The sequence below is a fragment of the Chrysochloris asiatica genome, unplaced genomic scaffold, assembly GCF_000296735.1.
Source record: "Chrysochloris asiatica unplaced genomic scaffold, ChrAsi1.0 scaffold00142, whole genome shotgun sequence".
In the NCBI taxonomy this organism is placed as follows: domain Eukaryota; kingdom Metazoa; phylum Chordata; class Mammalia; order Afrosoricida; family Chrysochloridae; genus Chrysochloris; species Chrysochloris asiatica.
In genome coordinates, this window is record NW_006408660.1 from 2,223,596 (window position 1) to 2,245,160 (window position 21,565).

Consider the following 21,565-nt stretch of genomic DNA (forward strand, 5'->3'; position numbering starts at 1 on the left):
TTAAAGACAGAAGACAAGAAGAGTTTGGGGATGACATCAAGAACATCATACATGAAGAAAGCAAAAGGTCATTGAGAAGACAAGAAAGAAGGAAAAGGTCAAAATAGTTGTCAGACGAGACACTGAAAGTTGCTCTCCAGCATAGATATGCTAAAGCAAATGGAAGAAATGAGGAGGTCCAAGAGCTGAACAGAAAATTTCAAAGATCAGCTTCAGAAGATAAAGCCAAATACTACAACAAAATGTACAAAGATCTGGAATCAGAAAACCAAAAAAGAACACGCTCCGCATTTCTCAAGCTGGGGAACTGGAGAAAAAATTCAAGCCTCGACTTTCGTTATTGAAAGATTCTCGGGGCAAATTATTGAATGATGCAGAAAGCATCAAGAGAAGATGGAAGGAATATCGAGTCATTGTATCAAAAGAAAATGGTTCATGTTTAGCCGTTTCAAGAGGTAGCATATGATCAAGAACCAATGATACTGAAGGAGGAAGTCCATGGTTCATTGAAGGAATTGGCAAAGAACAAGGCACCAGGAATTGATGGAATCAAAATTGAAATGTCTCAAGAATGTGAGGTGGCACAGGAGGCACTCACTCATCTCTGCCAAGAAATTTGAAAGACAACTATCTGGCTGACCGATTGGAAGAAATCCGTATTTGTGCCCATTCCAAAGAGAGGTGACCCAATGAAATGTGGAAATCATCGGACAATCTCTTTGATATCCCATGTGAGTTAAGTTTTACTAAAGGTAATACAGAAATGGCTGCAGGCATACATTGACAGAGAACTTCCAGAGGTTCAAGCTGGATTCAGAAGAGGCCGGGGAACGAGGGATATCATTGCTGATGTCCTATGGATCTTGGAGAGCAGAGAATATCAGAAAGATGTTTACCTGGACTTTATTGACTATTCAAAGGACTTCAATTGTGTGGATCATGATAAGCTATGGACAACATTGCGAAGTATGAGTATTCCAGAACATTTAATTGTGCTCATGAGGAATCTGTCCATGGACCAACAGGCAGCTGTTCGAACAGAACATGGGAACACTGAATGTTTTAAAATTAAGAAAGGTGTGCAACAAGGTTGTATTCTTTCACCCTACTTATTCAACCTGTATGCTGAGCAAATAATACGAGAAGCTGGGTTCTATGAAGAAAAACGTGGCATCAGGATTGGAGGAAGATCATTAACAACATGCGATATGCAGATGATACAACCTTGCTTGCTGAAAGTGAAGAGGACTTAAAACATTAACTGATGAAGATCAAAGAGCACAGCCTTCAGTATGGATTACATCTCAATGTAAAGAAAATATAAATCTTCACCACTGTACCAATAAACAACATTCATATCAACAGAGAAAAGATTGAAGTTGTCAAGGACTTCATTATTCTTGGATCAACTATCAACACTCAAGGAAGCAGCAGTCAAGAAATCAAACAACGTATTGCATTAGGCAATCTGCCGCACAGACCTTTTTAGAGTGTTGAAGAGCAAAGATGTCAGCTTGAGGACTCAGGTGCACCTGACCCAAGCCATGGTATTTTCAATAACCTCATATGCACGCGAAAGCTGGACAGTGAATAGGGAAAACAGTAGAATTGATGCTTTTGAGTTATGGTGTTGGAGGAAAATATTGAAAGTGCCATGGGCTGCCAAAAGAACCAATAGATCTGTTTTGGAAGAAGTGCAGCCAGAGTGCTCCTTGGAGGCCAAGATGGCCAAACTTCGTCTCTCATACTTCAAATATATTGTCAGGAGAGACAAGTCGCTGGAGAAGGATATCATGTTTGTTAAGGTGGAGGGTCAGAGAAAAAGAGGAAGACCCCCAATGAGATGGATTGGCCAAGTGGCAGCGTCGATGGACTCAAGTGTCACAACAGTAGTGAGGTTGGCCCAGGATCGGGCAGTGTTTCATTCTGCCAACTCGATGGCACCTAACAACAACAAGGCTAGAGCCCTGTGGGGATCCATCACTTACCGAGCCGGCCTGGGTAGATGGGGTAATCAGAGGCAGGAGGGAAACCAGACAGTGTGGTGTCAACAGACATAAGAGACCTTGAAAGGGGTGTCCTGTGGATATGGCTCTTTAGGGTCTAGATGTACCCTGTTTATTTCTTAAACAAAGTAGACATTTGTGTTTGTTTGTTTTTTTTAAAGAAAACTCCTTTTATTATAGATTAAACCTTACCTGTCCATTGCACAATTCAGACATGTTTTGTTTCATTTCTCCCATTACCGTTCCTCCTTGCCGAACCTTTCTGCACTTTGTCCTTGGATAAGTGTTGCCCTTTTGATCTCAAATGGTTGATAATTAATCTTCACTTGGCTGAGGTACTTAACCCTTGCTGCTCTCTGATGTTGTTTCGACCTTGATTCTAATAGTTGTGGTGGCTATTCTAAGGCAGTGATGTCCAGACGGGTGTGACTGTTCAAATTCTTAGTTCTCTTGACAGCAGACAGTCAGAATTGAAGGGACTGGGTGGAGATTACCTAGCTAAACAGACCCTTGTTGAGGGAACCGCTTCTATCCCCAAACTCACCACTGATAGAAAAACCTGGGGCTTCATATCCGTACTCTCCCAAGTGATAAAACACTCTGCCTCATATTAAACCAGTCTACTCTGTAATTCCTATGCCTTTGGTCCTTGAACAGTCCCCAAAAAGGGAACCTCTAATCTGTGAAGTAAACCTTCTGAGATTTGTAGACAATGCTTGTTAGTCCTCTGAGTCTTCTGTTTTTCAAGTCTCCAGGTATTCCTAATTGGAAGTGGTACCCCAGCCCATTTTTTCCTGAGCCTGTTCCACTTTGGTGGTCTCAGATTTAAAACCTATTTGTCTGTGGATTCAGTCCTGTTAGGCATTATGACCACAGCATTTCCATCACATGGTGCCTAGAATCTCTATCCTGTGTATTTGCCATTCACAAATGATGCCTCAGGAGGTTTCAGATCTGCAAGAGAAACACAGTGAGCTATGTTGGTCACCATGACACCTTCCAGTTATGGTAGTTGAGTTTCAATATCAGATTGCACTACTGTCTTTTTGATGATATTGTATACAAAGCTGAGTTTTCAGAGTTGCTATGATAAAAATCAGTGTGGAACAGGAATTGAAGGTGGTGGCATGCAATCCAATACCGGAGTTTCAGAAGCTGTACAATGCCCAACATGCACACATGTCCTACTAGCACACACGTGTAGTGATTTTTAAATGAAATAAAAATACAGTATTTCATTTTTAAGTTATGTGGGATATTTTTGTTTTTAAATTTAGCTACTAAGTTCTTAAGACATAAATATATGAAGTTATTAAGACCTAGCTACCTAATGAACAGAACTGTTGGATATTTCTTTTGACATTTCTAAATCTTGAGCCTCGGGAGAGGAGTCTTTTCAAATTCCAGTTGAGAAATATTACTGGGGAGACTCTGGTGTGCTTGAGGGCCTGGCCTGTGGGCACAGATAAAAGGTCAAAAAGCTTTATACTCTAGGACCATTTTTTAAATTTCTGTCAGTGAAAAGTATTAGCCTTGAAATGTTCCTGATTTTTTCCTTTCGTAATATTGATTTCCTTTAAAGCAGGTGCATCTGTCTAGAACAGCTCTGTGACTTGATCTTTGCTAGGTTTCTACTGTGGATTATCAACTGAAGGGGAGCGAGGCTTTCCCCTGGATCATTCTGGCTACTGCCAAGCAGTTTTCTGGGTGGACCATTTCTTCCTTGGCAAGGATTCAACAATACAGTTTTCCCTTGAACAACACAGGCTAGAACTGCACAGGTCCACTTCTATGGGGATCCTTTTTGTTGTTGTTTTTTTTAATGCCATGTGACCCTAATCATCTCTGCATGACCATGTCGCTTCTCTAGTAGATTGCATATCATAATAAAAAAGGATTTCTTGTAGTTCTTGTGCATTTTTCATTGTATTTAGTGCAATGCTGTAAACGTTTGACTAGCACCCTTGGACCCATGTAGACTGCCACTACTGATGCTGGAAGTAGTTCTAGGACGCAGAGAAAAGTCATGACAAGAAAAAGTTGGTTGGTTTGATCTGCAGCTGTGGCTGTCCACCATTTCGTAATAAATAAATCCAGCGGTAAGGACCATTGTCAGAAAACAAAAAGGAGACTTGGGAAGCTGTCGCTGCAGCTAAGCCAGCAGTGCATGAAAATCTTGCACGTTTTACAAAATACCTTCTTACCTCATATTGAAAACTCAGCTTTTATATAGGTGTGCTGTGTATAATACATGTAACATGCAAACTCTGTGTTAATCGACTGCTTAGGTTATTCGTAAGGCTTCCAGTCCACAGTAGGATAGTAGTGGTTAAGTTTGGGGGAGTCAGAATTTACGCATGGACTTTTAACTGCCTGGGATTCAGCACCCCTAACCCCCATGTTGTTCAAGGGTTAACTGATCTTTCATTCCCAGAAATGTTTCCGGGAACAGTCACTGTTCTTACAAGATACTTCTAGCCAGCAGCTCATGCCATAGTGTCCCTTCTGGTTACTTCCCACAGCATGTGACTTTAACGTTGATGATTTTGTGAAGTATTTTGTTGGCTTAAGTTCTGATCCCACCTTTGCTCCTTTCAGAGAGTTCTCCTGTTTCGAAACATGGTTACCAAGGAGAAGGAGAAACTAGGGCTTGTGGAGACCAGCTCTGCATCCCCACACGTCACTCACATTACAATTCGACGGTCCCGGATGTTGGAGGTGAGTGGTGAGGCCAATGGAAGCCTATGACAGAACTCGATGTGTTGATGTTGAAATTAAGACTCTGGGAGCAGGAAAGAGGCCATTTGTCTCATCAACTGCTCTGAATAGCTGTCTGATGAAGCCTGGCCTTCATGCTAGTCAGCCACACCCTAGTGTTTCTCTTCCTCCACCCACAAGGGCCCCTGGGCTAGAGCATCAAAATAGGACTGCAGAGACCCTGACGTTCTCATGTTTGTCCACATGCCCACTGTCAATGTGTGGACTAGAGTGTCAATGTGAAGTGTACTGCACCAGACAGAGAAACACATTTGTCCCAGAACATATAGTCTGCAAAGCTGGAAGTTCCTTGTAGAACTATGCTTAGGAGATACAAGGGAAGTGGCTCACCTTAGCCAAACCCAGGGTCTAGCTCACCACCTAATGGCAGCTTCATGTAAATTAGAAATTGGTACCCTGTCCTCAAAACATTTTTACCTTCATGTGTCAGAAAATAGTCCGAATACACTGATTCTGCTGGAACAAATCCTGGCTACAATCTGCAAGCAGATTGTCATAACAAATGTACACACCTACCATGTCACCAGTGTGAGAGAGAGCGAGACATCGCCCCAGGTTGTATAGTGCACAGTGTTGGCACTAGTCTTACCAGTGGCACAGTTGGTGAGTGAGTCCAGTCCCGTCCCCAGATAAGGTTTGGCTTAGTTCACTCACCCAGGCCTGTTTGTAGACCTTTTATCACACTCGGGCCACAGCTCGTTACTAGCCTATTCTGCAGCATAGGAGAGCCATGGATTCCATGCCATGCAAGGCCACATAGCCAGGCATCAGCCAACGGCACCAGGTAGCAGCCTTCCTCCCATTTGCACCAGGTTGTGATGCTTCTCAGTGGAGAGCTTGTTTGTGTTGTGAGGCACCCCAATCTGCTGGGAAAGGCAGCATGTGCTAGACAGTGGGGGTTGTGACATTCTTACCAAGTGGGGCCCTGCAGATCACGTGAGGAGTAATGCTGGTAGAGTGCGTCCACAGAACCACAAGGTCTGTGGTTCAAGCCCACCAGCTGCTCCTGCTAAGATTTACAGCCTCAGAAACCCTATACAAGTTCACTGTGAGTCAGAACTGACTCATTGACACCTAACAATAACATGTAAGAAACGTAGTCCTGGAGTGGCGCTCTAGGATAAGCACTAGACTGCTACCTGTAAGGTCAACTGCTTCTCAGAAACCCTAAGTTACAGGTTGCCATAAGTCAGAACTGGCTGAACACAACATTAATGTAAGAAAAGCAACCCCGTGAGTAAGTTGCTGAGTGGGATTGTTGGCCTCCTAGAGAAGATTGGCTCCCTTCCTCACCTGCATGTGATTGTGGCTGGGAGAAGATTTAGGATCCAGAATGTTCTGATGTTCTCAGAGAAGCCAAATCCTCAGATGTTTTTTGTTATGAACAAATTCAATTTTATAAACTAACTACAAGTCAGGTATCTGTCTTCTTACCTAATTGTACTTGAGAGCCACCAGTTTGCAACCTCTGCTGTGGCTCAAAGAAGGGAAAGCCCAGTTGTACCCTCTCTTCCTACCGTCCCCCGGTCTCTAAAAACACCTGCCTGTCCTTCCCTGCAGCCTTACTACCCACTCAGATGTGTAGATGTGGCTGGCACCCCCTGGATGAACTAGATGTGAGATTGTCATGGTTTCTGGGAGTTGGTGCAATTTTCTGACTCCCACCTGAATGGCATTGCTTCTGGGAAACAGACATCCCTGTCAATACGGGGACATCCAAGGATGGCAGGCAAAGCACATCGTGCTCTTACATCCCATGGAGCATGCCTGTCACAGATGTGGTTACTGAATTAGGAAGGGAGAGGGTGACTTACTCAATGTCCCCCGCTCTCCATCTGATGGTTTGGCTATTAAAACAAGAAGCCCAGTGACCTTTGCTTGATTTGGACACAAGGGGGCATCAAAAACTGCTGTTACCTCCATTCACTATTGGGGGCTTTGATTCCTGTTCTGTGGGTTTCTGTTGAAGACCATGGTGTGGATCTGGCTTCTAGCTGTGGGTCACCTCACAGGTAAAGATGAATATGGACTAGAACACTACATTTCAGAACCAGAAGAACCTTAGACGTGTCTAAGCCCACCTGTCCTTTGGCCACGTCCCAGGCATAACTGAGGCCAGAAAGGCTCTGTTCTCAGGTTGCTCAGTGTCAGCAACAGAGAGAACCAGGCCTCTGTCCCAATTACTAATTCCCCATGTTGCTCTGCTGCTCTCGAGGGCTGTCTTCCTGGCCAGAGAGCTGGGAAGTCACCTTTCCATGTTAACGGGCTCTTGTTGGCAAGCAGGTGAGAGCAGCTTTCCTGCGCCCACTGCAGGCTTATAAAACCTGCCCAGACTTGCACGTTCAGTAATCACACAGGGAAAGCTCCACAGGCAGAGGAGGCCTGGGAGGGCGTCTGGAATGCTAAAGGGCTTCACCTCTGCTCGGCGCAGGACGGCTATGAGCAGCTGAGGCAGCTCTCCCAGCACGCCATGAAGGGTGTGATCCGAGTGAAGTTTGTCAATGACCTCGGGGTGGATGAGGCAGGGATCGACCAGGACGGCGTTTTCAAGGAGTTCCTAGAGGAGATCATCAAGAGGGTCTTCGACCCAGCACTCAATCTGTTCAAGGTATGTAGGGGCCCGAGAGCAGGGTGGCCAGCAATAAACTTGAGGTGACAGGTACGACACCCCCTGTTTTGTTTTTCAGACCACCAGTGGGGACGAGAGGCTATATCCTTCGCCTACTTCCTACATCCATGAGAATTACCTGCAGCTTTTTGAGTTTGTGGGGAAGATGCTGGGGAAAGCTGTATATGAGGTAGGCACATTGAGGAACGCTGAACTAAAATGTACAGTAAAACATTGTCCTGATGAGGCCCTGCCTTGTAAAAACACTTCATCATTAAGGTACCGTATGGAAGAGAGCATTGGGAACCAGTAGTGGTGTGACTCCAATATTGCTTTATACACCTTATCTTGTCTGAGCCTCTCAGTAGTCTCATGACTTGGCCTAGAACAAGGGAATGGAGAGGCTCAGAGAACTCACTGCCCCGAGCTTCATAGTTACTCAGGCAGGGAGAGTCACATTGGAACACTGGGCAGCCGGTTTCAGAGTCCATCCTCTCCTGCCCTGACCTGTGAGAACTGGTGGGCCAGAACTCAGTCGTGGTTTTAGGAGGGCAAACACTTTGTGGTGTTCTTGTAGTTGATATAGCTGTTTTCCCATCTGTTTTTATTTGCGTGCTTCACAATGAGCCCCAGGCTCCCGGGAGTGGACCTGCAGACTAGAACAAGAAGTAGCACAGAGCTCACAGCGCATGGCCAAGCCTTGCCAGCTGTGTGTGAGTGAGGTGAAAATGTATGCCTCCCACTGGCCCCAGTAAATTGGGGCTGTATCCTCACTTTTGACACGCAGAGGAATGGTGTCTCCTTGGTTTTGTGAGGTCTCCCAGCAGACTCAAGCTGGTGTTCCTCGCATTGAGCTAGGTGACCCTCTGTGGAAGGAGGCAGCACCACAGCATGCATCCCTCAGCCGTCCACTTCTCAGCGGTCCACCCTGCATCACCTTCAGGTTGGGCTTGGGGTCTACACTCACCTGGCACCAAGGAAATGAGTCACCTGGGCACACTCATCTCACTCCCACTGTGCTCACCAAGCAAGAAGAGTGGGCGGCCATTTCCACACGAGAGAAGGAAACCATGAGTAGAGCAGACTGGCCTGACTGCACTTGGAAACAGCCCAGCCATAACCAAGAACAGATGCCCAGACTCCTTCCAGACCACCTGCAGCCCTGTCCCAGCTGAGTGGCTCAGGCTGCCCTCTCTGCTGACACATCTGCAAAGCAGAGGCCGCTCCCAGCTCATAGGAAAGGAGTAGCGTGTGCACAGGAGCCCCTCTCAGACCCTCAGTCAACAGCAGTTGTTCTCCCTCAGCCACCAATTGCTTTCCTGTGTCCAAGGACAACAGTGCCCTATAGGGCTCTCAGTGACTGGTTTTCCAGAAGTACATCACCAGTCCTTTCTTCGAGGTGCTTCTGAGTGAACACAAACCTCCAACGTTCTGGTGAGCAGCTAAGCTCATTAACTGTTTGTACCACCCAAGAATTCCTTCAGTCCACTGCCCCCATTTAAAAAAACAAGACCCAGTTAAGACCTGCATGGGCACAGGCTGTATGCCCAAGACCAGGAGTCTGGGCAAGGCTTCCTGTATTCAGAGCATCCTCGTCCACTTACTAGTCTCCTTTCCTCCCCTCCTACAATGACCGTGCTGAGGAGAGGAATTGATCCCTACTGGGCCCTGTGCATTGGGGCCTTGGGAAGCACAAATGATTAAGCACTTGATTAGTAGCCAGAAGGTTGGCGATTTGAACCCATCTAGAGACACCTGAGAAGCAAGGCCTGGTGATCTGTGTCCGAATGGTGCCAGCCTTGAAAACCCCTATGGAGCCAAGTTCTGCTCTGCCTGTGGGATCACCATGAGTTAGAACTGACTCAACAGCAGCTTGGGTTTTCTAGGTTGGGCCCCATGTGAGGAGTAGTGTGGTCATTGAATGTGACTGACCTCACCTCCAAAACTTCCCCTCACCACACTCCTTGCCACCCCTACGTGAGCCTACTGTTAGCAGCTGGTGGCTCTCCCTGCTTTATACAGTGGCCTTCTGTCTTCCTCCCTCGCTTCCCTTCTGTGCGCCCCCAGGGTAGAATGCAGACTCCAGTGAGGCTGACCTGGCCCTACCTGCCTCTCTGGCCTCATTAGCCCTCCCACACTCATACTGTCCTGTGACCAGACAGACCTGCAGTTCTTCCCTGGAATGTGCCTATGGCCTAGACGTGCCCTGCCCCGGTAGGTCTAGCTGAGGTTTCTCTTTCTCCTCAAACCTTCCTCCACTGCGTCAGGTGAGGCCACACCCACCACCGACCATTGCCCTGAGAGCTTGACAGGGTCAGGCACTGTGCCCACACTTCAGTTTGTGCTTTCATTGAATCCTAACTGAGAAGGGACAAGTCCCCATGTCCAGGCAAAAAACCAGCTGTTTGGTTAAGACCCCACACAGAGTCACCTAACCTGGCAGTAGCAAGGCTAGGCTTGGTCCCTAACCTCTAAAACCTGTGCCTTATCCTCTCTGCTGTCATGTCCCTAGTAGAGAGTTTGTTTATTCAGTGACTGTTGTTGTTGTTAAGTGCCATCGACCTGGATCCGATGCATAGCAACCCTGTATAGGGTTTCAAAGGAGCAGCTGGTAAGCTTGATCTGCCAACCTTGTGGTTCAAACCGACCTTGCAGTCTAATGCTTTATCTCAAAGTGCCATACCAGGACAATGTGGAGTGATTACTTTCCAGAGTGAAAATGTAGGAGGGCCTGGGGCTGCCACAGGGCACTAGGGCCGCCCCGATCAACCCAAGGAGAGGGTGTTCTGGACGGTACCTTGCCAGTGCCCATGTCTTTCCTCCCAGGGAATTGTGGTGGATGTGCCCTTCGCCTCCTTCTTCCTGAGCCAGCTGCTTGGGCACCACCACAGCCTCTTCTACAGCTCGGTGGACGAGCTGCCTTCTCTGGACTCGGAGTTCTATAAAAACCTCACTTCCATCAAGGTCAGTGTAGAGGGAGCTCCCACTAGGTGCAGCTTTGCCCTGTCTGAATAAGCTGCCCTGCCACCCCCATCTTGCTCTGGTGAAGGAACCACACCCTCCTCTCCACTGGGGGTTCCCTCAAGAGCATGGGTGGCCTTTTGTTAACACTACGAAAGAGTACCTGGTAGGAAGGAGGGGAAGGATTCTTGAAAGGCAGAGCGCCCCTCAGCCGTATCCTTTCCCCCTTCCTCTTTATTGCATTAGCGCTACGATGGGGACATCGCTGACCTGGGCCTGACGCTCTCGTATGATGAAGATGTGATGGGTCAGGTAGGTCAACCTCTGGCCAAGGTCTCCTTTCCCTTCCCACCATTGGTTTCCGGAGACCTGCCCAGGCCTGGTGGTTTCTGGGAGATACCAAACTTGAGTCCTTTCCTTCCCAGTTAGCCTGGTTCCTTAGAGAGCCTACTTTGCCTATCCTGCATGGTAGGCAGTCCCCGATGGACGCCCTAATGCCCACTTGTTATCATGCTGAGGGTTAGATTGTGATGACTTAGGGAAAGGAAAGAAGTTGCCTCTTACAGAGCTCTGTCTTGGCTATGCTCAACATCCAGAGCAGAGAGGACGGAAAGCCCCTTGAAAGCATGACTCCTCCACGAGCTGCTGCCCGACTTCTGTCCAGCTGCTCACCACTCAGTCACATCCACAGGTCCATGGACATGTGCTCTGAGAAGCCATGCCAGGAGCTCCACACATAGTCTTTGTCACCTCACAGAGGTCCCTCAGGCTCACATTGTCCTCAGCAGTTTTGTGTCGCTTGTCAGACCTGGGTCCTTGACGCTCTGTGTACTTGGGAACCCACATGTGCCCTGTCCTCCTCCTGCAGGGCCACGGGGGCTCCAAGATCCCATGAGAGCAACCCCTCCTTCAGAGAAGCAAAAAGTGCTATCCCTCGCAGGGCCATTGGCTCAATCATGGCCTACCACCAGGGGTGCCTGGGAACCTCTTTTGGGAAACACTGGGCTGGATGCTTCCTAAGGGCCTTTCCAGCTGGAAGATCCTGTGGCTTCCCCAAGATGTGACAGCAGGGGGACAATAGTCCTCCTTCCTTTCACCATCTTTAGAGTTACAGTGTATTAATAGAGTTCATGCTAAAATTAGCTTTAAAATTACACAGCCTTTCCCTTATTTATTTTTATTTTTGGTTGTCGCAAACATTTCTTGAGCAATTAAGTGCCAGACATTGTTGTGTTGACTACTTTGCACATGCTTCCTTGTTTCTTTTTTGTGGTGAAGATATATCTAACAAAACAATGACCATTTCAACACATCCCTTGGTTTTTGGGTCAAACCCACCCACATCCTTTGTGCTCACAGAAGTGTTATAGATAAGTTGAGAGAGTTGGTTTTAGTGTTTATTTATTTGTTGTCCAAATAAATCTGCAGTCAGGTTTTGATTTTTCTTCCTCACATACCTTTTAACAAGGACATTTTAAATTTTTTCCTATCAAAATAATGCAAACTCTGAACGGAAAAATCATCCATAAAAAGCTACAGGTTGACCAGAAGAACTAAATGGTGCCCGGCTACTGCTACTGACCATTCTGATCCGTCGCACAACAGATGGGTCCTTGTAGAATGGGAGCAAAATGTGTAATAGTCTCAAATCTGTAAAAAGTTCATACTTACTAGACCAGTTAAGATTGGACGACTCTCCGAACTATCACCCTGAGATACTCTCTAAACCTTGAACTCAGATTATTTCATGAGGACATCTTTTAGCTAAATAACAGATTGGTTTGTAAAATAATCATCCATTATTACTGTGGTCCTTTAAAAAATTATCTTGTAACAAGAGGGTTTCAAAAAGTTTGTGGAAAAAAATGAAATGGAAAAAAAAAAAGATAGCCATTAACATCATAAAACAGTATGTGTAGAAATTGTTTTAATGGAAACCTGTTGTGATGTGTACCCTCTCACCAAAAAAAAAAGCACCTGCAGGTAAAAATGAAGTCCGCTTGTAATGTCAGTGCCCAGACAATACTCCTGTCAATGTATTCTCTATGTCCTTCTAGAATTTTCCCCTGAGCGTATATATATATATAATTTTTTTCCCTCTCTCCAAGAAACGATACCACCCAATGCATACTGATTATAATCAGCTTTTTCTACCTTTCCATCATGTTTGTTATTAGCTTCATAGTGTTCCTATGTATGTTATTGTTAAATGCAGTTGAGTTGGTTCCAACTCATAGTGATCCTGTATAGGATTTCCAAGAATGGCTGGTGGGTTTGAACTGCTGACCTTGTGATTATCAGTCTACTACTTATCCTACAGCACCATATGTTCCAGCGTATGGATGCATCAAAATTCCTTTACTCATTCTAAATGTGTGCTAAAAAGTGGTGGTACATTCCCCTTCAAGATGGCCTGCAACCTTAATACAGATGTTTGAACAAGGAGGCTCATGTGAGAAGAAACCTTTATTATTGATCACACAAGGTCTGCTTGTTATTGTGAAGCCTGGCTTTCTGTGAAAAATGATGTTCCAAACACGTATCAACTGAATTCTCTTGTGTGGCCATTGTTTCCCTACGAGGATCATCTAGTAATGACGCCCCGTCTTCTTCTCCAGCTCGTTTGCCATGAACTGGTTCCTGGAGGGAAGACCATCCCCGTTACAAATGAAAATAAGTGAGTACAGCAATGTGATTTTTAAGGTCGCCGCTTGAAAAGCCTTCATTCGGGCTCTCAGAACTTATAGTGAGAATTGATTAAAAATAGAGCGAAGTACAAAGAGGCCATAAACGTGGTAATGGAATTTCCTGGTTACAATTCAGAGGCAGAAATTATATTCAACTTGATTTGCACTTGACACTTGACTTTTGTCTGTAGTACTTCAAAGGTCAGAGGTCCAGGCCACCATGTTTTGAGGTGTTTAATGATGGCTCCAGATGCAGACGGATGGAGCTGTTGAGGCACATTGGCCTCAATGCAGGCAGAAAGACACCAGGAAGGGGCAGTTGTTGTGGGACAATAGCATGTGGCATTGTACTTTGTATGAGAGACTGTTCTTCTGAATACACAGTGATGAATTCAGAGATAGCCAACAGTGTGCATGGACTTGGGAATTGAGGAGATTCTACAGGCTGGCAGCTGTTATCTCAGATAACAGGCTTTGGGGAACCTGTTACAAATGCCACCCTTTTCCACCTCTAGAGTCAAACCCATCAGTACACCGTCCACTTGGTCCTCTTCATACCTAACCAGAACAGTTGGCCCTTTGTTCATGCTGTCAGTCTTGCTGGCACCTGGCTCCCCTCAGCATTTGAACCCTTCCTCTGAGCCTTCCTGTCTAATAGCAGTCATTTGAATTGGCCGCTTGTCACATTGTGGCCCTTTTGGGTCCTGTGACCTGGTCAGTTTGCACTCGGGAGTTTCCGATTATAGACTGTCAGAGGAGTCAGGAGCGCAGACTGTTCTCATCAGCATGAAAACATCTAGCTCTGTCCCTTGACCATGGAGCACTAGTATGAAAACCTAGAAGTGGCAGTGAGCTCAAGTTGGGGATGGAAGGAAGGCCGTGTGACCTGTCACCACTCTGAGGCTGCTTCTGAGGCTCACCCTAAGATAACACATGTGAACACCATCCCTGAGGGGTTAATAATGGGAGCAGGAATTGTCACCACCACCTGCTGTGTGACATGCCATGGGACCCGCCGCCCCCAGAAAGGCCTTGTTTCACCAGGTGATCTGACCAGAGGTGATGGCAGGAGCTGTATCATCGCCAGAGGAAGTAGGTCAGTGTGGGCTGTGTTTATGGAGTGAGGTTGCGACTCTGCCTTGAAACCTCTGTGGAAATTAATTGAACAAAGCCGTCGATGTTCTTGGCTGAAGCCCTCCGTATAATGGCAGTAGTCTTATTCTATCCTGTCGACTCACTCAACCGACTTAGCCCTACCTGGTTTCCTCTCCAGGCGGGTACCTAACCTTGTGCTTCTGAGTGTCAGAGGGAAAACTCTCAGTCTTGCTCTCTCTTGGTAAAATAGTAACCTGCTTCAAAGAGTATATGAAAAGAGCAGCAACAGTAGGAAAATGCTACAGATTTGCTGCTGGGTAATTAAGAAAAAAATAGGGGTCTGTTAAAGTCAGACCAGAAAGTAAGGTCTGAGCGTTGGGGGATAGAGCAGCTCTCTTGGGCTCTGGTAATACAGAATCTATGAGAATCAAACCTGGGCTGGGCTCAATTCTTCAATCTCTGAAAAAATGGTTTGCTAAGAAATCAGCAATGCTGGCAAGACTGCTGGGGATTCATTAACCTGTTCAGTAGAATAGTCTTAGATGGTTATAGATGTGCCCCCTCCCCCCACTGTGTTCATAAAAGCAGATCCCAGGGACCCTTTACCTGGGACTGATATTGGCAGTTCTGATTTCCCAGGTGAAGTTCAGATTAACCTGCTGCAGACTTGCCTTTCCACGGCTGTCAGCTGTTAATCCAGACTAGCAGAGTTTTGATTGAAGCTTCCACATGAAATGTTTTTTCTCTTGAAACACTGAATGGAAGACTAAACTCTGTCTGCAACGGTTTTTGTCCATAAGGATTAGGTTAAGTCAGTAGAAAAGCACTCTTACCTGGAGAGTGCTTGTGGGGGCAGTGGCTGAGGGAACGCCCTTGGAGGTGGAGCTCAGGACTGGCACACTCTGCCGTCCCTCGTCTATTGCACTGTTTTACAGAGATATGCTGGGGCCCTGAGTAACCATTTCTGTGAAGTCATCTTTCCGTGCCCTGTCCTGCTCATATCCATTGTTCCCTCTGCCTTGCTGGCAACAGGATCAGTTACATCCATCTGATGGCACATTTTCGGATGCACACTCAAATAAAAAATCAGACGGCTGCTCTCATCAGTGGGTTCCGCTCCATTATCCAGCCCGAGTGGATCCGAATGTTCTCCACCCCCGAACTGCAGCGTCTCATCTCTGGTGACAACGCTGAGATTGATCTGGAAGATTTAAAGTAAGGGGTGTGGTTGTGTGTATGAGAGATTCTTAGGCCTCCCTAGCTGGGTTCCTTGTGGGCGGTGTTTTCAGCGGCCTGTCTCCCACTGCCCTTCTCCACACTCCTCAGTTGAATTGCTCCGGGAAAAGAAGTCCAGCCACTTGACTTGGAAGCTCTAGGAAGTGTGTGACTGGCTTCTGCCAGAGAGATGAAGTTCTGAAAGTCTGGCTTGTGGCTTTCAAAGGAAGGCCATCATGTACCCAGACCTGCCCGAACTCATTGGGCCTGCTTACCTAAAATCCAGCGCCTGCCATGTCTATCGGTGTGTGCCCAATGTCTGGACTGTTTGCAGGAAACACACAGTGTACTACGGGGGTTTTCACGGAAGTCACAGAGTCATCATTTGGCTGTGGGATATCCTGGCCTCGGACTTCACGCCCGCCGAGAGAGCCATGTTTCTGAAGGTACTTTATTCATTGCTGTACCCATGTTCAGACATACATAATCTCATAAACTTAGAGGCCAGCCAAGGTAATCATTTACACTAGAAATAAATCACCAAGAGGACCTCCTATATTGTCAGCATATCCTCTCCCCATACGGTAGGACAGGCAGTAACCAGAGAGAGGCGAGGCCAAGTCAGGTGAGCCTGCCAGTCTACTGCAGCCCTCCCTGCTGAGACAAGGACCCAGTGCAGATGGGGAGACGGCTCAGCACTGCCTCCTTCTTCACCCATCGGGCCAGGCTGACATCTCTCTTTTCTTTCTTTCCTTTTGTTACAGAAGTAAACAATGCTTACTGCCTCACAAAAGCAAAATTTTTAACAGTCTCCATTCCTACTAACCAGGGACTGTCTGTGTACCCTTTTAACATACTTAACACAGAATAACCCAAAACACACATGCACTCAAATGATGAGTCTGATACCAATGTCTGTTTTTGCAAGTTGAGTAACTGCCTTTAACCACTTCCTGGTGTGAGTGTTCAAAGTGTGTCACAGGGTGGTCCACCTTGCTTTCTGGTTCTGATACCTGCAAAGCTGACATGTTCTGTAGAGGCACTGTATGCCTTTGATAAGTGTGTGTTTTGGTAAAGACAGAATAATGTGATTTTGCCCGTGTTTTTATTGACCAGTATATTATAAGCATTTTGCCATCTTCTGAGACAGATAGAAGTGTTCTGACATAGCTTCCTTTGGACATCTGGGTTCCTGGGACCTCAGCCGTTGAGGCGGTGTGTGCCTCGTCACTGCAGCTGGCATTCTGCTGTCTTTGTCATCCTGAGGCCGCTCCATTCCTACTCAGGTGGCTGCCACCTGCTTCTCCTGCCCCTGTGCTTTCTGTCAGCATCTCTCCCTAAGGGTGTCTGATGCCTCTGACTTCACTTAGACTCAGCCCCATGAGACCTGCCCCTGGTTGGTAGTTTTTGTTCTGTGTAGTGTGTCTGGTCACATCTGCTGGTGAAGCTGTCATGTGCCTTAGTGACGAGACATGAGGCATGTGCCCCAGTTCAGGGGCTAGGCACACTCTGTCACTCAGGGGTGAGCGAGAGACAGGGAACCACAGAGTCTTCACGGCACAGCCGCAGAAGGAGAGTTCCCGAGCTCCGCGCATCCTGCTTGACCCCACCTTGTGTTACAGTTCGTGACCAGCTGCTCCAGGCCCCCGCTGCTGGGATTCGCCTACCTCAAGCCTCCGTTCTCCATCCGTTGTGTTGAAGTGTCAGATGATCAGGTACCACTGCTGGGGAAAGTCAGCCCCTCAGGCAATGTTCCTTGACTCTCCTCTCTGTGGTTGTCCCTGGTGCCTGCTGTATTGGGCCTTGATAGGAAAGGGCCGGAGAGGGTTCTGCAGACTTGGGCTGTTCAAGGGTATCAGCTCTTTTTTGGGATACCCTTTTTCTTCAGCTTCTCAAGGAAGAGTCCCTGGGGATTGTTTTAGTAGCTGCAAGCTAAGCTTGTCCTGGGCACCAGATCTGTGAAAGTTGCAGGTTTATGTCACCTCGTCCATCTGCTGGCTGTGTGCCCCTGGGAAAGCGGGCAACTTACGGTCCTTGCATTTGGTGGATCTTGATAAATAGTAGCCATTGTAGAAGTATCCGGGGTCACTGCTATCACAGTGTCTCCGTCTGGGCCCCTGGGCCCTCCTTATCTAGACACGTGACAGCAAAGTTGACCCAAGAAGCAGGTGGCCAGGAGGGAAGTGTTGGCTGCACTCAGAGCGGAAGACCCACCTTTGATAGCTTAATACAGGATTCCCATGTGGGGCCCGGAGGGCCTGGCAGGGAGAGAGCAGGGTGCTTCTCTGTGTTCCCCTTTTAAGGCCTCTGCAGGCTGCCTCCCAGACCCCAATTCCGGGTATACTGTTTGCTTTCAGGACACTGGGGACACTCTGGGCAGTGTCCTGCGAGGTTTTTTCACTATCCGCAAGCGGGAGCCAGGCGGTCGCCTGCCCACCTCCTCTACCTGCTTCAATCTTCTCAAGCTACCCAACTACAGCAAGAAAAGTGTCCTGCGGGAGAAGCTGCGATACGCCATCAGCATGAACACAGGCTTTGAGCTCTCCTAGCTGAGGCCCGCCTGCCCCGCCCAGGCTCCCTAGGGCATAGCCCTCTTTACAGCCATGACTCTCCTGTGGCCTTGAGGACTTTAGATGCACATGACGACTGGACACAGCGCTTTCCAGGCAGTACTAATGGGAATGGGGGTGGGAAATAAACCTCCAGATTCTGCCCACATTGGTCCTTTCTTCCCGACTTCACAGGGGCTTCCTCAAGCACACGGGCTTCTCCTTTTGATAGTTTGGCCTTTGGGTTAGTGTTTCTCTTTCCTTAACTTGGTGAGTGAGCTGCGCTTGAACAAGTCCTGGGACCTTCAAAGGTCCAGAGTGGTTTTCATGATGTTGGCCTGAGTGCACAAAGCCAGCCACATGGCAGATGCTCTTTCCGGTCCCTAAAACTCTTTACTCAGGTAAGGCCTTGCCACGCCTCTATGCACCCCACGAAGGTTCTGTCTCCATCCCCGTCCACAGCGCCTCTTTCCAAACTTCCAGGCCCACTTGCTCCGAAGGAGTTCAAGGGGCTGCACACCCTCTGCCTCAGGCATCTCCGCCGGCTTTGCTCCCTTCTTATGCACTCACTGAGTTGACCCTTAAGAGCAATTTCTATTCCCAGAATGCGCTGACTGTTACCCTAAGTCTGCGGGTTCCCGGTGGGCAGTGTTGTGCCCCACTTACTCTCTAATGACAAAACAAATGCTAACCTGAGGCACTATATCCTGTTGGCAGTGGCTTAACCCCATAGATTGTACAATCCCAGGAGACTCGGGTCTGCCCCCTCTCCACTCCTCAGCACAGGGAAACCCAGAGTCCTTTGCACTGACTTAGTAGGCCCATGAGGCCAAGGAAACTCCTATACCCTCTGGGTTGGTTTTCTTTTTTTCTCTTCTTTTTCTTTTCCACCCCATTGTTCCTCTGCCCTCATTCTTCCCCTTCATATCAGAACTTTATCCAGTGTGCAGGGGGATGGAGGTAGAGGCCCTGGTCAGTGGTCTATGTTGAGTCAGGCTGTCTCCCACCTCATGTTCCTTTGCACCCCCGCCACTCCTCCACTAAGACAGAGGCCAGATGCCAATCAAAGCCAGGAGTGTCTGGCCCAGTGGTCTGTTGCTCTGCAGAGCCAATTCAGGCTTTCAACTTTCTTCAAAACAGCAAAACCCTTCTAATACCCAAGCAGGCAAGGCCTGTCTCCACGGCCTCCTTCAGATTGTCTGATGCCCACATCCTGTGGGTCCCAAGCCTGGATGTGCTGGAGCGCCTAACCCCAGGGACAGGATGCGTATTTCACTCTGATGGAAAGACGGCATCTTTCTACTGTTCTTATTTAAGAATTGTTGGTAGCTTCTGATTCTATGGACTTGCCGCTCTTGTAAACGCTGGATTCCTGTGATGATCTCTTTTGAGCATGTGTGTACATACAAGCAGGGGCCTAAGGAACTGTCAGCCTGCAAAAAATAAAATTGTTGATCCCATTTGGATTTTATTACCAGAGCATCGGAACCAGTGGGGGACTGGAAGGGAGTGGTTTATAAGCATCAAGGTTAGGTTTGTTTTTGTTTTTTTGTTTGGTGAGGAGGAGGAGTTTGTCATTTCATTAAATTCATCATTGGGAAATATTGCACTATCTAAAACACTGATCTGTACTTTTGTAGCTGGTGTTCAAATTGTGATGGTTATGTATTTGATACCTTGATGGTCCTAAAAAGTTGTGGCGTGTTTTTTTGTCTTTCGTAGCTAACTTATGGATTAAGATAGGATCAAAGGCTTTATTAAATTTGTACTTCAGCACATGATGGTTGTGTTCTGCTTTTTATACCAACTAGGAGCACTTTCTCGCCCCAGGCCTGGCTGGCCCTGGGTGTCAGGAGACACCCGCAGTCTCCCTAAGATGTCCCTGGGTGATGCTCAGCAGGTAACCAAAAAGTTGACACTTCCAACCCACCCAGTGACACTATGAAAGAAAGGTGCTGCTAATATGCTTCTGGAAAGATTCCAAACCCCAAAACCCACTACCACTGAGTCGATTCCAATGCCATAACAACCTAATAGGACACAGCAGAACTTATCCATAGGGCTTCTTAGATTGTCAGTCTATACGGGAGTAGACAGCCTCATCTTTCTCCTGAGGGAGCAACTGATGGGTTTGAACCTCTGACTTTGAGGTTAGTAGCCAGATACTTAACCCACTGTGCCACCCAGGCTCTTCCATAAAGGTTACAGTATTGAAAAGCTTAAGTAACAGTTCTGCCCTAACACTTGGGGTCACCATTAGTCAGAACTGACTCTATGTCAGACAGCAACAACAGCAAATGTAACCATCTAACCTGGGTTAATATCTGTTGACAGCCCATCACATTTACTTCCAGTGTTGTTTTAAGAAAGAATTCATTTTAAGTAAAGCTAAAGTCAGCTTTAATAAACACCATCCCTGGCTCCAGTCCCCAGTCCCAGGGACAGCAGCCTCCAAACCTAGTGTGCAAACACTCCAGATAACTCAGAAGAGGACAATTAAATGGTTACAGTTGTATTAAGTATGTCTGCTTTTCTCATGTCCCAAACCTGTGCCTTTGGTCTACTCTGTCCCCTTCTCCACACTGCCACACTCTCAGGTTTTCTGACTCCACCTCTGATGGGCTTTACACCTCCCCCACAGCAGCAGAACACCCCAGAAAACCCCTGTGAGTTCTTGCTGCCCCTGAGGCCTGGGGACATATAAGGATCCCATTGTGACCCTGGACCTGCTGAAAACTTAGTGGAAAGGAAACCTGAGCCCAAACAGCTGCAACACGTGGGTACCAGACGGAAACTGTGCCAGGCTTTTTGCACATGCAGCGTTTCTGTCGGGAAGGAGGAGAAAGTTGCAGACCCCCAGAATCCATCAGTTGTCTCCAATGTGAGAGATACTCACCTATCATACAAGAACCTTCCTCCAAGAAAATTGAGCTTTTTATTTTAAGTTAACACTGCAGAGAAAAAGTTTTGTCTTTATAACTGGGAAAATACAAAAGGCTTTTACTTCCTTTTTTTAAAAACATCATTACTAAAATAAAAACCATTTTTAAAATGCTGACAGTACCAGCAAATGCCTGAGAATACTTACAGTCAAAATGTAGCAGATGTTATGTGTGCAATCGGGTACAGACAGATGACTTACCTAAATTCTCTCAGTCGGTAAAGCCAGCCCTCCTTTAGGCCTCAGACTGATTTTCTAGAAGCGTCTAAAGTTGGTAGGAGCAGCTGTGAATAGTGGTTCAGTCTGCTTTCCCAAGAAACAGAACGTGGGCTCCAGAGCCAGAGATGGAGATGCTTGCAAACCCCAGGCCCACCAAGACTGACATGAAGCTGTTTCCTCAAAGACAGGGCCATGATGTATACTTCAGAACATGCTAAGAACTCAATGATGTATAAAATGCATGCAGCTTTGTTCCTGGACTGAATTAGCACCCAGGCTTTAGTCTTCTTCCTACATGTCCTTACCTTTCACTTTAAGAAAATGGCTGCTGGGGACTCTTGGGCCCAGAGTCAGTGGCGTGGCCACAGAGGACTAGAGTGGAGAGTGAAGCTACCAGCCGATAGAGGGCATATGCACAAGAACACCCACACTTGCAGATGGTACCCACTTGACCTGGCTTTGATGACTGGATGATCAGAGCTCAACCAGGAGAAGAAAGAAGAGGG

At 47.2% G+C, this 21,565-nt stretch overlaps 1 protein-coding gene across 1 annotated transcript in view; it reads left to right on the top strand.

Annotated features, from left to right (window-relative positions):
- UBE3B (ubiquitin protein ligase E3B) overlaps positions 1–17,901 on the top strand; it is a 52,175-nt gene extending 34,274 nt beyond the window's left edge. The window contains exons 18-27 of the mRNA XM_006870438.1: positions 4,605–4,724; positions 7,216–7,392; positions 7,472–7,582; positions 10,219–10,356; positions 10,600–10,665; positions 12,972–13,030; positions 15,168–15,350; positions 15,685–15,796; positions 16,973–17,065; positions 17,708–17,901. Of these exons, the coding sequence (XP_006870500.1) occupies positions 4,605–4,724; positions 7,216–7,392; positions 7,472–7,582; positions 10,219–10,356; positions 10,600–10,665; positions 12,972–13,030; positions 15,168–15,350; positions 15,685–15,796; positions 16,973–17,065; positions 17,708–17,899 (1,251 nt within the window). The 3' untranslated portion in view covers positions 17,900–17,901. The remainder of the gene's footprint in view (positions 1–4,604; positions 4,725–7,215; positions 7,393–7,471; positions 7,583–10,218; positions 10,357–10,599; positions 10,666–12,971; positions 13,031–15,167; positions 15,351–15,684; positions 15,797–16,972; positions 17,066–17,707) is intronic.
- Positions 17,902–21,565: the final 3,664 nt, after the last annotated feature.